The 17,176-nt window shown below is 37.3% G+C and overlaps 1 protein-coding gene across 1 annotated transcript in view; it reads right to left on the bottom strand.

The window, feature by feature from the left end:
* Positions 1 to 15,457, bottom strand: part of SKAP1 (src kinase associated phosphoprotein 1) — a 268,220-nt gene extending 252,763 nt beyond the window's left edge. Inside the window, exon 1 of the mRNA XM_044250249.1 lies at positions 15,384 to 15,457. Coding sequence (XP_044106184.1) covers positions 15,384 to 15,457 — 74 coding nt within the window. The remainder of the gene's footprint in view (positions 1 to 15,383) is intronic.
* Positions 15,458 to 17,176: the final 1,719 nt, after the last annotated feature.

The raw sequence follows: 17,176 nt of genomic DNA, 5'->3' as shown, positions 1-17,176 counted from the left end.
TGTACACTTTAAAGGGTAGGTTGCATGATATATGAACTGTATCTCAATGAAGCTATTAAAAATGAAAGAAAGAAAGAAAAGAAAAGAATAGAAGGAAGGAAGGATGAACGAAAAACAACTGTACATATCTTTCTGAACTTTCAAAATTGAAGGAAAATGAAAACATCCCTCAAGGACTCAGACAAAAAAATAATAAGTTGCCTACAAACGACCGAGTCAAAATGGCCTCTCCACAAAATAAGCATCAGAAGATGAAAGCTTTACAGAGTTTTAAAGGAAAAATTCTGTGTTTAAGAATAAAATAAAGTCAGAACTTAATATTAAAAAGAGTAAACAAACTCCTCCACACCTAGACATTGAAAACACACTCCTACATATGTCATGGGTCAGAGAGAAAACATAAAACTACAGTTACAACCTACCAAGAAGATAGATTGAATAAAATATTATAAGATATAACCGGCATTCAGCAAGACAGAAGAAAGATAAATTAAGGAGTCGATCCCATTTACAATTGCACCCAAAAACCATAAGATACCAAGGAATAAACCTAACCAAAGAGGCAAAGAATCTATACTCAGAAAACTATAAAGTACTCATGAAAGAGACTGAAGAAGACACAAAGAAATGGAAAAACATTACATGCTCAGGGATTGGAAGAACAAATATTGTGAAAATGTCTATGCTACCTAAAACAATCTATACATTTAATGCAATCCCTATCAAAATACCATCAACTTTTTTCAAAGAAATTGAATAAATAATCCTAAAATTTATATGGAACCAGAAAAGACCCCGAATAGCCAGAGGAACGTTAAAAAAGAAAGCTAAAGTTGGTGGCATCACAAATCCAGACTTCAAAATCTATTACAAAGCTGTAATAATCAAGACAGTATGGTACTGGCACAAAAACAGACAGAGAGATCAAAGGAACAGAATAGAGAGCCCAGAAATAGACCTTCAACTTTATGGTCAACTAATCTTCAACAAAGCAGGAAAGAAGGTCCAATGGAAAAAATGTTTCCTCAACAAACGGTATTGGAAATATTGGACAGCCACACGCAGAAAAATGGAACTAGACCATTTCCTTACACCACACACAAAAATATACTCAAAATGGATGAAACACAATGTCTCACATTGAGACAGGAATCCATCAAAATCCTTGAGGAGAACACAGGCAGTAACCTCTTTGACCTCAGCCGCAGCAACTTCTTCTTAGAAACATTGCCAAAGGCAAGAGGAGCAAGGGCAAAAATGAACTACTGGGACTTTATCAAAATCAAAAGCTTTTGCACAGCAAAGGAAACAGTCAACAAAACCAAAAGAACTGACAGAATGGGAGAAGATATTCACAAATGATGTATCAAATAAAGGGCTAGTATCCAAAAATCTATAAAGAACTTATCACACTCAACACCCAAAGAACAAATAAACCAATCAAGAAATGGGAAAAAGACATAACAGACATTTCTGCAAAGACATCCAGATGTCCACAGACACATGAAAAAGTACTCAACAGCACTTGGCATCAGGGAAATACAAATCAAAACCACAAGGAGATACCACCTCACACCAGTCAGAACGGCTAAAATTAACAAGTCAGGAAACGACAGATGTTGGCGAGGATGCAGAGAAAAGAGAACCCTCCTACACTGTTGGTGGGAACACAAGCTGGTGCAGCCACTCTAGAAAACAGTATGGAGGTTCCTCAAAAAGTTGGAAATAGTGCTACCCAATGACCGAGCAATCGCACTACTGGGTATATACCTAAAGATAAAAATGTAGTGATCCAAAGGGGCACGGGCACCTGAATATTTATAGCAGCAATGTCCACAAAAGCCAACTATAGAAAGAACCTAGATGTCCAGCAGTAGATGAATGGATAAAGATGATGTGAGATATATATATATATATATATTATGCAACCATCAAAAGAAATGAAATCTTGCCATTTGCAACAACATGGATGAAACTAGAGGGTATTATGCTGAGTGAAATAAGTCAATCAGAGAAAGACAATTACATGTTCTCTCTGATATGAGGAATTTGAGAGGCAGGTTGGGGGGTTGGAGGGGCTAAGGAGGGAAAAATAAAACAAGATGGTATCAGGATGGAGACAAACCACAGGAGACTCTTAATCTCAGGAAACAAACTGAGGGTTGCTGGGGGGTGGGGGAGTAGGAATAGGATGGCTGGGTTATAAACATTGGGTAGGGTATGTGCTATGGTGTGTGTTGTGAAATGTGTAAACCTAATGATTCACAGACCTGTACCCCTGGGGCAAATAATATGTTAATAAAAATAATTTTTAAAAAAGTTATAACCAGCATTGTGCTGATAAATTCACAGACTTAAGTGTTTCCAGTATTAAATAAGATTAAAACGCCAAACTCAAGAAATCAGAAAAGAGCAATAAAACTAGCCTATGGAAAATAGGAAGACGGAAACAATAAAGATAAAAACAGAATTAATAAATCAGAAGAGTGGCTAACAGTGCTCTATAGAGTCACAACCCTCTGATAAGGAAGAGAAAGAGCAGGTCAAGTGAAAGGGACTCTGGGAAACTCCCTCCCTCCCCTATGCCTTAATCACAAGCCCTTGGCTTTTATCTATTTATAAACTGTGATTTCATGTGAGACTTTAATTTTGAAAAAGGTTCCATTGTACAACTTAGTGGTTAAAAATCACTGACCTTAAAAGCAGTGAAAAAAAAAGTATAAATGCTAAATAAGCATTTAACAGGTGAATTTTCAGAGGTGAGGGGGAAATCCAATAAGTTGATAAAGTATTAGCATATACAATCAAGGAAAAGGGAAAGAAAGCACAAATATACAGAACTGAAGCAGAATAAAAGGGAGCAACAACAAATACAGGATTCCTAATAAGATAATGAAACATTTTATAAAGTTGGTGAGATTTCAAGTTATTTTAATTTTCTTCTTCGTGCTTTTATATAATCTGCATTTTATTATATTGGGTATCATTTTTCCCCTTAGAAAGTTTATTTTCAAAAATAAGGGCCTATGTAAACAAAATAAAATGCCAATGTAAATAAATTTGAAAACCACCATGAAACAATTGCCAAGAAAAATATAGATTTCTAAAACTGATATGAGAAATAGAAAACCTGAATCCTGAAAAATCTAATAACTAGGGAAAAGAAGAAAAGTTTGTCAAATTGTTAAAAAAACAAAAACAAACAAACAAAAAAACCCAGTTCAGATTCATATAGTTGTACGGATATCTTTCAAACTTTTAAGTAACAAATCATTCTCATTCAACATAAACTATCCCAGTGCACAGAAGGGAATGCTTCTTGGGATGCCTGAGCGGCTCAGAGAGTTAAGCGTCTGTTTTCAGTTCAGGTCATGGTCCCAGGGCCCTGGGATCGAGTCCCACATTGGGGTCCCTGCTCAGTGGGGAGCCTGCTTCTTCCTCTGGTTGCCACTCCCCTGCTTGTGCTCTCTCTGACAAATAAATAAATAAAATTTTTTTAAAAAGAGAATGTTTCTTTAATAATTTGTTATAAGCCAGCATAACACTAGGTCTAAAAGGGCATAAAAAAGGAATCAGTTTAAAGTTAATATAGAGGGGCATCTGGGTGGCTCTGTCATTAAGCGTCTGCCTTCAGCTCAAGTCATGATCCCACATCAGGCTCCCTGCTCCGCGGGAGGCCGCTTCTCCCTCTCCTACCCGCCCCCCTCCCCGCTTGTGTTCCCTCTCTCACTGCATATCCCTCTATCAAATAAATAAATAAAATCTTTAAAAAAATAAAGTTAATATAGATACAAAAATCCTAAGTAAAGTACTAGTAAGTCAGACTTAGCAGTAAAATGAAATGTATCTTGGGAATTTAAAGATGTTTGAATATTATTGATGTATTATATATTTACTTAGTAGTTTAAAAAAGAGATCTATACAAGCAGGTTGATAAATGGCAAAACCTTGCCTGATGATATTTATTATCTATTTGTGACAGAACTGTATGAAATAGAAGTAAAAGAATACCTACTTTGTATATATATATATATATATATATATATGACATTTATGCCTGAAAAACCAAAGTCATTATCATTAAAGAACAAGACTGGTTTGTCAGCTATTCCCACTACTAATTAGTATTGTTCTGGAGAAAAAGAAGCTGAAGAAGGGAAAAAATTATCATTATGTCCAGATATTATAACCAAATGTACACAACCTTAAAACTATGAACTTGAAAAGTTTTAGGAATTTTAAGAATTTGGTAGGGTAGCCAAAAGGTAAATGTTTTAAAAATCAGGAGCTTTTTGGGGTGCCTGGGTGGCTCAGTGGATTAAAGCCTCTGCTTTCCAGCCTGCATTGGGCTCTCTGCTCAGCAGGGAGCCTGTTTCCCTTCCTCTCTCTCTCTCTGCCTGCCTTTCTGCTTACTTGTGATCTCTGTCTGTCAAATAAAAAATATATTTTTTTTTAAAAAGATCAATAGCTTTTTAGGTACAATAGAATAATAACTTGTGTTGGACTAACTTTTGTACAGATAGGAACTTTCCACAAAATATTTAAAAACAACAATTTCAAGGCACCAAACAGTAGCCAAAAGCAGTCAGAAATTTAAAGATTTGATCCTGAAAGAAAGGAACTGCAGAGTAAGACTTGCACTTTTATAGCTTTTCATCTAAGGGCACAACCAGACCTTGTAAGGTGGAGTAGCTGAGAAGTAATGTCAGGCAAAGCTTAGTGGAATGTGGGACAACACCAAATGCCATTACTTAGATACATTTGGTGTCCCAGAAGAGCAGAAAGAGAATGGGTCCAAAAAAAAAAAAAAAAGATCAAAAGAAAAAAATAGTTAAAAATTTCCCAAGTTTGGTAAAAAATCAATTTACATATCCAAGAAGCTCAGCAAACATCAAATAAGATAAATACAAAGAAACTAAATGTAGGTACATTACAGTCATACTGCTAAAAACAAAATATAAAGAGAAAAATTTCAAAGGCGACAGAGAAAATAACCCATTATATATAGGAGAATAAGGATAGGAATAAAAGTGACTTTTCATCAAAAATAATGGAGGTCAGGGGCGCCTGGGTGGCTCAGTGGGTTAGGCCGCTGCCTTCAGCTCAGGTCATGATCTCAGGGTCCTGGGATCAAGCCCCGCATCGGGCTCTCTGCTCAGCAGGGAGCCTGCTTCCCTCTCTCTCTGCCTGCCTCTCCATCTACTTGTGATTTCTCTCTGTCATATAAATAAATAAAATCTTTTAAAAAAAAATGGAGGCCAGAAGACACTGGAATGACACCTTTAAAGTGCTGAAAAGAGAAAGAAAACAAAACCCATCAATCTGGAATTCTATATCCAGTGACAACAGTCATCACAATGTGAAGGCAAAATAAAGACATTTTCCAGATAAATAAAAAAGGAGAAAATTTTTTGCTAGGAAACTTGCACTATAAGTAATCTAAAGGAAATTCACTGAGATGAAGAGCACAGGCACCAGTGGGAAACTCAGATCAACAGGAGCACCAAAATGTTAAGTATGTGAGTATATATAAAACATTATCACCTTTTTCCCCTTCTTCTTAATTTCTTCAAAAGAAAACTGGCAATTTAAAGCACAGACAAATACTACCTTTTGTAGTTTATAACATATGTACTTGTAAGATATATGGCAACAATAGAACAGAGGATGGGGAGGTGGATAAATGGAAGCCATTTAGTGGTATAATATTAACTCTAAGTGGACCGTGACAAGTTTAGGATATTGTAATCACTGGAGCAAAAGTAACAAACAAAATAAAAGAACAAGGTACAGATTTTAAAAACAGAGAAATTGGAATACTAAAAAGCATCTGATTAATTTTTAACAAGGCAATTGTAACCCAAAACTGAGGCAATTAGAAAAAGCAAATGGTAGACCCTAAATCTATTCATTACAATAATTATATTAGGTGTAAATGAACTAAACACTTTAATTAAAAAGCAGAGAATGTTTGGGGTATCTCAGTGGCTCAGTCAGTTAAGCGTTGGATTCTTGATCTCAGGGTCTTGAGTTCAAACCCTACACTGGGCTCCACATGCCCAGTGTGGGACCTAATTAAAAAAAGAAAAGAAAGAAAGAGGATGTTTGACTGAGTAAAACCCAATTATATGCTGTCTATGAGAAACATACTTCAAATATAAAGCCACAAATGACTGAAAAGAATGGAAGTGACAAAGAAGCAAACAGCTAACATAAGGATGGCTATTTTAATTTCAGACAAAGTAGACTTCAAGAACAAGAGTATTACCAGGGATAAAGAAGGATATTCATTATCCTTAAGGACCAAGTCATAAGGAAGATATAATCATAGATATATACACACATAACAACAGAACTACAGAATACTTGAGGAAAACTTCTACAGGACAAAAGTGAGGAAAAGATATGTCTGCAATCATAGCTGGGGAATCTACCACCACCTCTTTCAGAAACTAAAACAACAACTAGACAAATAATCACTAAAGAGATAGAGAACCTGAACGACACTATCAACCACTTTGACCTAATTGACATCCATAGGATGAAATATCCAACAACTGCAGAATATAACTTTTTTAAAATTTTTATTTATTTTTATAATACAATTTTAAGGGAAATATACCTTTTTTATTTTTGTTTTTTAAAGATTTTATTTTATTTTATTTTTTTAAAGATTTTATTTATTTATTTGACAGAGAGACACAGTACGAGAGGGAACACAAGCAGGGGGAGTGGGATGGGGAGAAGCAGGCTTCCTGCCAAGCAGACAGCCCGATGGAGGGGCTAATCCCAGGACCCTGGGATCATGACCTGAGCTGAAGGTAGCCGCTCAATGACTGAGCCACACAGGTGCCCCAAAATATACCTTTTTTTAAATGCACAAGGAATACTCACCAAAATGTACCTTATTCTGGGCCATAAAATAAGTCTTAATAAATGCCAAAAGTCTAAAACTTTACAGAATATGTTCTTCGACACAAAAGAATTAAGTTAGGAATTAGTAAAAATGAGGTATCTAAAAAGCCTCAACAATCTGAATAGAAACCAAAGAAGAAATAGCCTTTTTTGAATAAACTGAATATTTCAAACTGAATGACTATAAAATACAGCATAAATTTATAAGATTTATAGATTCTTGTGCTTCAGGGAAATGTATAGTTTTAAATGTTCATGATAGAGAAGAAGGACATTTTAAAATCAATGGTCTAATTTTCCACCTTAAGAAAATAGAAAAATAGGGGCACCTGGGTGGCTCAGTGGGTTAAGCCTCTGCCTTTGGCTCAGGTCATGATCTAAGGGTCCTGTGATCAAGCCCTGCATTGGACTCTTTGCTTAGCAAAGAGCCTGCTTCCCTGCTACCCTTCTCTGCCTGCCTCTCTGCTACTTGTGATCTCTATCTATCAAAAAAATAAACAAAATCTTAAAAAATATATATAAAAGTAGATTGATAAAAGTAGATAAAAATTAAAAAATAAAAGTAGATTAAATCCCAAGTAGAAAAAAGAAAATAGTAAAGATAAGGGCAGAAATCGGGTCACCCAGGTGGCTCAGTGGGTTAAGCCTCTGCCTTTGGCTCAGGTCATGATCTCGGGGTCCTAGGATTGAGCCCCGCATCAGGCTCTCTGCTCAGCGGGGAGCCTGCTTCCTCCTCTCTCTCTGCCTGCCTCTCTGCCTACTTGTGATCTCTGTTTGTCAAATAAATAAAATCTTAAAAAAAAAAAAGATAAGGGCAGGAATCAATTTTTTTCATTGTTTGTTGGTTGTTTTTTTTAAAAGACCAATAGATTTGATGAACCCCTAACAGGTTTATCAAGATCCATCAAGGGAAAAAAAGGGAACAAAAATTACTAATATTGGGAATGAAGAACGGATATTAAGAAAAAAACTCACAGAATTTAAAAGAATAATAAGGGAATATTATCAACATCTTTTTGCCAATAAATTTGACAATTTAGATTAAACTGACAAACTTCTTGAAAAGCACAATTTACCAAAAGGTATACAAGATGAAATACAAAATCCAAATAACCCTGTATCTATAAAAGAAATTGAATGCATAGTTTTAAAAAGCCTTTTCAGAAAGAAAAGTCAGGTCCAGATGATTTCACAAGTTAATTCTATCAAACATTTAAGGTAGAAATACCAGTCTTACACAAACTCATAGGGTGAACACTTCCCAGTTCATTTTATAAAACCAGCATAACTCTGATACCTAAACTTGCTAAAGATATTAAGAGAAGAAAATTACAGATCAGTGTATAATACATTCACCCTTCAGTTCAGAAGGTAATGCTATTCACAGTGAATGTGATCTAAACACACTACTCACCACGGAACAGGAAAGAGAATTTTTTTTTAAGATTTTATTTATTTATTTGATAGATACCACAAGTAGGCAGAGAGGCAGGCAGAGAGAGAGAAGTGGGGGAAGCAGGCCCCCTGCTAAGCAGAGAGTCAGATTCGGGGCTCAATCCCAGGACCCCGAGATCATGACCTGAGCCAAAGGCAGAGGCTTAACCCACTGATTCACCCAGGGGCCCCAGGAAAGAGGATTTAAATGTCCCTCAGTATATTACCTCCCTCATTTAACCAAGCTTACCACTCTATCCAATGGGTTTTCTGTAAAGTGATCCACCTCTTTTTTTTTTTCTTTAAGATTTTATTTATTTTTTTTGAGGTGCGGGAACAGGGGCAAGGGAGAGGGAGAAGAAGGCTCCCTGCTGAGCAAGGAGCCCAACATGGGCCTGGATCCCAGGCTTCAGGATCATGACCTGAGCAAAAGGCAAGATGCTTACCCAATTGAGCCACCAAGCACCTGTGATCAACCTCTTTAAAACAAAATCATTTCTAAAATATAAATATGGGGCGCCTGGGTGGCTCAGTGGGTTAAGCCACTGCCTTCGGCTCGGGTCATGGTCTCAGGGTCCCGGGATCAAGTCCCACGTCGGGCTCTCTGCTCAGCGGGGAGCCTGCTTCCTCCTCTCTCTCTCTCTCTGCCTACTTGTGATCTCTGTCTGTTAAAAATAAATAAATAAAATCTTTAAAAAAATATATATATATATATATAAATATCATATCACACCACATCAGGAGACATTGGGCTCTCTGTGAAGCAGATACCACTGTCGCATTTTCTGAATGAGAAAACAAAGTTTAAAAATCTGGCTTCCGGGGCACCTGGGTGGCTCAGTTGGTTAAGTGTCTGCCCTTGGTTTAGGTCATGATCCCAGGGTCCTGGAATTGAGCCCCATGCCAGGCTCCCTGCTCAGTGGGGAGCCTGCTTCTCTCTCTCCAGCTCCCCCTGCTTGTACTCTCTCTCTCTGTCAAATAAAGAAATAAAATATTTTTTGGGGGGGTGGGAGGTTGGGGTACCAGGTGGTGGGTATTATAGAGGGCACAGCTTGCATGGAGCACTGGGTGTGGTGAAAAAATAATGAATACTGTTTTTCTGAAAATAAATAAATTGGAAAAAAAAATTTAAAAATAAATAAATAAATAAATAAATAAATAAAAAAGAAAGAAAGAAATAAAATATTTTTTAAAAAACTGCTCCTAGTTTCCATACCTAATGAGTGGCTCAGCCAAGAGATGAACCCAAGCAGTCTGGCTCCAAAGCCTGAGCTCTTAATCACGACTGTGCTGCTCCTCCCAATATATTAATGTGGTAACATAATTACAGGTAAATAAATTATGGCACATCCATATATGAATACCATGCAACCATTAAAGTATTCAGATAGATTGATAGAGGGAAACAAAAAAAAGAGATTGCTCAGACTTTAGAAAACAACACAAACATATTTTACCTTTCTGTCTAATAAAAAAGGCATTGTTGGGGTACTTGGGTGGCTTAGTCAGTAAGTGCCCAACTCTCGATTTCAGCTCAGGTCATGGTCTCAGGGTCATAAGATCGAGTGCCATGTGGGGCTCTATGGTCAGCAAGGAGTCTGCTTGCGAGTCTCTCTCTCTCTCTCTCCCTCTCCAACCTGTTCTCTTTCTCTCTCTAAAATAAATAAATAAATTCTTAAAAATATAAATAAATAAATAAATAAATTTATAAATAACAGTATTTATTTTTAGAAACAAATATAATTATAAACAAATATTAGTATTTATTTATAAATAAATATTAATGCTTATAAATAAAATTTTCACTGTAGAAAATTTGGAAAATATAAAAATTGACATAAGGAAGAAAACTTCAATTATTCGTAATTCTACCATTCTTGCAGTTTTTTTCTCTGCTAACATAACCTTTTCATCTTCATTTACAAAAATAAGACATTAAATATTCTGAGGTTTTTATATTCAACATTGGTTATTGGTTATATTATAGATCCATATAATGAAATATTATATAGCCATTTAAGCATAATACTCATGAAATTTTAAGGAATTCAGAAAATTCTTACAGTATATTTTTAACACAATACTGAAAAAGAAGGAGGAAGTGGAGGAAGAAAGTTGGAGGACTGACTTTACTCAAATTCAGGACTTGCTATAATGTTGTAGTGATCAAGACAGAGGACTTTGTTGGAAGACAGGACACACAGATCAATGGAACAGAACAGAGAGCCTAGAAATAGACCCATACAGAGTCAACTGATTTTTTTTTTTTTAGATTTTATTTATTTATTTGACAGAGAGATATCACAAGCAGGCAGAGAGGCAGGCAGAGAGAGAGGAGGAAGCAGGCTCCCTGCTGATCAGAGAGCCCGATGTGGGCCTCGATCCCAGGACCCTGAGATCATGACCTGAGCCGAAGGCAGCGGCTTAACCCACTGAGCCACCCAGGCGCCCAAGTCAACCGATCTTTGATAAAGGCATAAAGGCAATTCAGTGGAGAGAGAATAGTCTTTTAACAAATGGTGCTGGAACAACAGGATATTCATTTGCCAAAAATAAAGGGGGAGTGCACCTGGGTGGCTCAGTGGGTTAAAGTCTCTGCCTTCAGCTCAGGTCATGATCCCAGGGTCCTGGGATCGAGCCCCACATCAGGCTCTCTGCTCAACGGGGAGTCTGCTTCCCCCTGCCCAACCCCCACTGTCTGCTTCTCTGCCTACTTGTGATCTCTGCCTGTCAAGTAAATAAATTTGTTTAAAAAACCTTTTTAAAAAAGACACAGAATTTTACACCTTTCACAAAAATTAATTGAAAGTGTATCACAGACCTAAATGTAAAACATAAAACTATAAAACCTTAGAAGATAACATAGAAGAAAATGTAGATGACCTTGTGTTTTGGCAATAAGTTTTTAGATATAACACCAAAAGCATGGTCCCCGATGTTAGACTTCATTAAAATGGGAAGCTTTTGTTCTGCAAAAGACAACATGAAGAGCATGAAAAGACAAACCTCAGACAGGTAGAAAATCTTTGTAAAACATAAACTGATAAATGACTGGTAAAAATATACAAAGAATTCTTAAAACTCAACAATAAGAAAATAAATAGTCCAATTTGAAAGTGGACAAAAGACCTGTGCAGATATATCACCAGAGATGCTAGACAGATGACGAGTAAGCATATGAAAAGATGCACCATATTATTATTAGGGAATTACAAATTAAAACAATAATAAGAAATCACCATACACCCATTAGAACAGCTAAATTTTTAAAAATTGACAGTACTGGAGGCGGGCAAAGATACGGAGGAACAGGAACTGCTAACGGAAATGCAAAAGTGCACAGCCATTCTGGAAGACATTTGGCAATTTCTTACAAAGCTAAACATGTCTTACCACAGGACCCAGCAATCATACTCCTAAGTGTTTACCCAGTTGACTTGAAAAAAATATGTCCACACAAAAACCTGTACATGGAAGCTGAAAGCAGCTTTATTTATTATAATTGCCAAAACTTGGAAGCAACCACGATGTCTGTCTGTAGATGAATAAACATTTAGACAGTGGGAATACTACCCAGCACGAACAAGAAATGAGCTATCAAGCCATGAAAAGATTTGGGAAATCTTATGTACACATTACTAAATGAAAGAAGCCGATCCAGGAGTGTCTGGGTGGCTTATCTGTTGAGCATCTGCTCTTAATTTTGGCTCAGGTCATGATCTCAGTGTCTGTGGGATTGAGCCCCATGTCGGGCTCCACACTGCCCCTCCCCCTACTCAACTCACACTCTCTCTCTCAAATAAATAAATAAATCTTTAACGAATTATTAATACGATGTATTTATTTATTTTGAGTGCACATTTGAGCAGGGTAAAGGTTGGAGGGAGAGAGGGAGAATCTCAAGCAGACTCCACACCAAGCACAGAACCCAATACAGGGCTTGATCCTACCACCCTGAGATCATGACGAGAGCCAAAATCAAGTGTCAGAGCCTTAACCAACTGAGCCACCCAGGTGCCCCTAAAATAAACAAATAAATCTTCTTAAAACATTCATTTAGCAACTCAATATGTATTGAATCCTTCCTATAGGCCAGTCAGGGGCTATGATAAACACCAAAATAGGAACAACGATCATCTCTAGATAGTAGAATTACGACCCACTTTTATCACCTTCTTCATATTTTCCTGTTTTCTAAATATCCTAAAATATGTGTTTCAGAGTATGAAAAAATAAGTAAAATAAAAGTCACTAAGTAAGCATAAAGTAGTATCACTCATATTTTGGGTTTATAGACCTCAATTTTTGTTGTTTCAACTGCATTTCACTTAGTGGTAGTGGGCTGAACTGGTTCCTAGTTGTGCGAAGGAGATGAGGCGACCTGGGCAGACAGAAAGCAGGGAATGAGGGAGATCCTATGGAAAACAGGTAGTTACAGTGCATACTTTATTCCTACAGATGATAAATATATACAGTTGACCTTTGAACAACATGGGTTTGAACTACACTGGTCCACTTATACGCAGATTTTTTTTCATAAATATAGTATGGTATGATAAATACATTTTCCTTATGATTGTTTAACATTTTATTTTCTCTAGTCTATTTTATTGTAAGACTACAGTATATAATGCATGTAACATACAAACTTTGTGTTAATCAACTGTCTATGTTAAGGGAAAGGATCTGTCAACAGTAGGCTACTAGTAGTTAACTTTGGAAGGGGGAAGTCAAAAGTTATACTTTTGAAAAGGATTTTTAACTGTGGGAGGAGGGGCAAAAAGGGTGGTAGGCCAAAAAGGTTGAACCTGTTGTTCAAGGATTAATTATATCATATTATATAATATTATCATTATTATATATAATAGACATATATACCTATAATATATATTATATTATCATATTATATAATTATATCATTAAATGTATGATAATTATATCATATTTTGTACTTTTACCCTCTTTATTATATACTTAGAAGTAAAATATCCTATGTAATTATGTTTCTACATACTAAAATTGTTAAGAGCATCAACAGGATATAATCATCCCTCAACAATATCACTAAGAAAAGCTTGACATTTTTATTACGATTTTACATTTTAAGTCTCACTTCAAATTACTTTTTTGACAGGCTTCCTTTCCAAATGCTTTAAGGGCTCACATGTTAATTTAAATACCCATTCCTTCACTGCAAGTATCATGCACTCAGGAATAAAATAACACAAAGACAACCTCCACTGTCTGTCTCATCTATTTTTTAAAAATCAGGTCTAGGGGCACCTGGCTCAGTGGGTTAAAGTCTCTGCCTTCAGCTCAGGTCTGATCCCAGAGTCCTGGGATCGAGCCCCACATCGGGCTCTCTGCTCAGCAGGGAGCCTGCTTCCTCCTCTCTCTCTCTCTGCCTGCCTCTCTGCCTACTTGTGATCTCTGTCTATCAAATAAATAAATAAAATCTTTTAAAAAAAAAAAGTAAGAGAGAAAAAAATGTTTGCTAAATATATACTAAAGGGCAACTTTCCTCTATTAAAAAAAAAAAAAAATCAGGTCTAGGGACACCTGGGTGGCTCAGTCCGTTGAGGGTCTGCCTACAGCTCAGGCCATGATCCCAGGGTCCTGGGATCAAGCTGCACTGGGCTCCCCACTGGGCAGAAAGCCTGTTTCTCCCTCTCACTCCTCTGCCTACTGTTCCGCCTGCTTGTGTTCTCTCTCTCTCTCTCTCTCTCTCTCTGTCAAATAAATAAATAAAATCTTTTAAAAAATTAGATCAAAATTTACATCCACATATTATTAGATAAACAAGTGCATAAATAAGAAAAAAATAGGGGCGCCTGGGTGGCTCAGTGGGTTAAAGCCTCTGCCTTCCGCTTAGGTCATGATCCCAGCGTCCTGGGATTGAGACCAACACCAGGCTCTCTGCTCAGCAGGGAAGCAGGGAGCCTGCTTCCTCCTTTCTCTCTGCCTGCCTCTCTGCCTATTTGTGATCTCTGTCTCTGTCAAATAAATAAATAAAATCTTAAAACATATATATATATATGGACCTATTTAGAAACTGTCCCTGCTCCCCTTCCCCCAGGGATTTACTTGGAGACAAGTCCTGGAAACCAGCTTCAGGTAACAAAGCTCAGATACAAGGGTGGGTCAGGCCAGATGGAGACATCCTATCAGTGGGGGAATGCATGCTGTCTCCCTGGTTACCAAGGAGTATGGGTCCCGTCCTTTGGGCGCCAATCCCAATCAAGGTATAATAGGCTGGTTCAAATGTCTACTAGGGTAAATTGTAACTCAGTTGGTCACCTAGCATCACTGTGGAGTTTCCTGTGTGTGTTACAATCTCATTGGCCACCTGTGCGTGGCCAGGCCTGACCGCATGACCTTTGCCCTTAAAAGCTAGTCTGTGAAACAGAGAAGGGTCGCCCTCTCTTGTAAGAGGTGCGTACCCGAACGTTCGGTTAGATTCTTGATGCTTGGGGCGAAATAAAGCTTTGCTTGACCTTCGCTTTATATCAGTCTTGCTCCTTTAATCACAGACCCATTATTGGGGCATAACTACATATATATATAAAGCAAGGGCTATATGAGGAATTATATATCGAGTGTTATACACACTTGCCTACTCGTTTCATGAAGCCAGCATAACCCTGGCATCACAACTTGATAAAGATACTGAGGAAAGAAAATTACACTCAGTATATAATACATTTGTCTTTCCATTCAGAAGATGCTGCTGTTTATAGAGATTATGACCCTAAGGTGCCTGAGCAACCCTGCTCAGAAACATACCACCCACCACTGAACAGGAAAGACATTTCAAAAGGTCCCTCAACATATCACTTTCCATATTTAACCGAGCTCACCAAGCTATCTGTAGGTCTTCTGTTAAGCAATCAACCTTTTACAAACAAGAACTCTTCTGTAAACATCACATCCTGCCACAATAGGACGCCTTAGGCTCCTACAATTGCAAAGCCCAGTGTGAGAAACACTGATGTGTAAGAACATTCCTGAGGCACCTCTGACACCACAGCTCTCACCATACAGAATACTCCGTGTTACAGGATCTGCACATCATTACCTGCAGCTGGTAAGTGAGCAATATGAACCACATGGTGTTCAAAGAGAAATCAAAGAGAAAAGACAAAATCAGAAACATACCATCAACGATACCACTTTTCCCTAAATGTCTTCATTCTTCACCAAATATTTATGGAGTACTTAATATAAGCTAAATACTGAAAAAAGTGAGTAAGATAGACCTAAGCTCTACTGTAAGAGTTTACAGTCTAGCAAAGAATACAGGCTTAAGGGACGCCTGTGTGGCTCAGTGGGTTAAGCCTCTGCTTTCAGCTCGGGTCATGATCTCAGGATCCTGAGATTGAGCCCCACATCAGGCTCTATGCTCAGCAGGGAGCCTGCTTCCTCCTTTCTCTCTGCTTGCCTCTCTGCCTGCTTGTGATCTCTTTCTCTGTGTCAAATAAATAAATAAAATATTTTAAAAAAAGAATATAGGCTTAAATAAGCTACTAAAATACATTGTGATGGGAGTTTTGATAAGAAAAGTAAAGGAGGCACAGGCCCATGGTAGAGGCACCTTGTCTAGAGAGGAAAGTAAGTCCAGAGAGACTGTTAGAGAACTGACCTTTTATCTGAAACTCCCAAATTAGTAGGCCAAGAATGTATGTTGTGGGTAGGGGCAAGTGTAGAGTTCATGGAACTAGGGAAAAAATGGCACAAACATGGGAACATGTGCAGAGGTCCTGAGGTGACAGATCTCAGTTCAGCTGGAGAGACTCAAAGAATTTCAACTTAGATGGCAGAACTAAAGGTTACAGGTGAGTGGAACAGTGGTGAAAGATTACTCTGAAAGACAGGCTTATAGCAATATACAGTATTTTGTACTAAAAGTAATATATGATGATTTTGAGTCCCCTATTTATAAGGTAAACCCAGCTCTGGCAAAGATATATCTTCCTTTTATAATTCATAGGCGCCCTAAAACACAGATTCTCTCAGCTTCCAGGCCACTTACATGTACTCCAGCAAGTCAGAGTAGGAAAAGAAAATAGGGAAAAGAAAAAGACAGAGGGACAAGAGAACAAAGGGTATATGGAACACTGTAGACATAAAATGATCCTCACGCCCCTTGGAAAAACTGCCACATGATCTAAGGCCAGCTGAAAAGATTCTTGGCAGAATGCATTCAAAATCACTAGATTTTGTAGACAGGCAAAAGTTTCTGACATTCTCCCAAATATCTGACCTTGTCCATTTACAAGGTTACTCTTTTGTTTATTTGGAAGACAGTGATATCTTATGGGTCACATTTTTTACTACTAAGATCTCTGGGTATTCTTTACATTAAATTAAATATCACAATTATTCCTTTAAGTTACATATTCCCATTTTACAGAAGAAACCAGCCTGGTTGCTAATCCAACTTCTACAAGTCTCATTACAGCTTCTGGTAGAAACGAACAAAAATTCCTGATTCCCTGTCACAGGTACATTGAACATACCAGACCATTAGGATTTCTGCAGTCACTCTTAAATGTCTCACTAAAACTAAACCCTAAAATTTCAGTGTTTCATTGTCCTACCCTAATAATGGAAGCCTTTGTGGAAACCTTGTCTATTTTCATACCAATTAAATAAAAGTAACTTAGTGGAGAAAAATGACTTTCGGTTTGTTTAGCACATATTTTATTTTATTTTTTTGTTTAGCACGTATCTTAAACCTTGTGTTACATTTTTGATCTGGCATTTCACCACAATCCTTAAGGCATATATTTTTTGCCCTTTGTTAAGAGGTGAATTTATTGGCACGGCT

This window comes from Neovison vison, chromosome 5, assembly GCF_020171115.1.
Source record: "Neovison vison isolate M4711 chromosome 5, ASM_NN_V1, whole genome shotgun sequence".
Classification (NCBI taxonomy): Eukaryota; Metazoa; Chordata; class Mammalia; order Carnivora; family Mustelidae; genus Neogale; species Neogale vison.
Note: the sequence above shows the minus strand (reverse complement) of the source record. Positions and strands in the feature narration are given on the sequence as shown.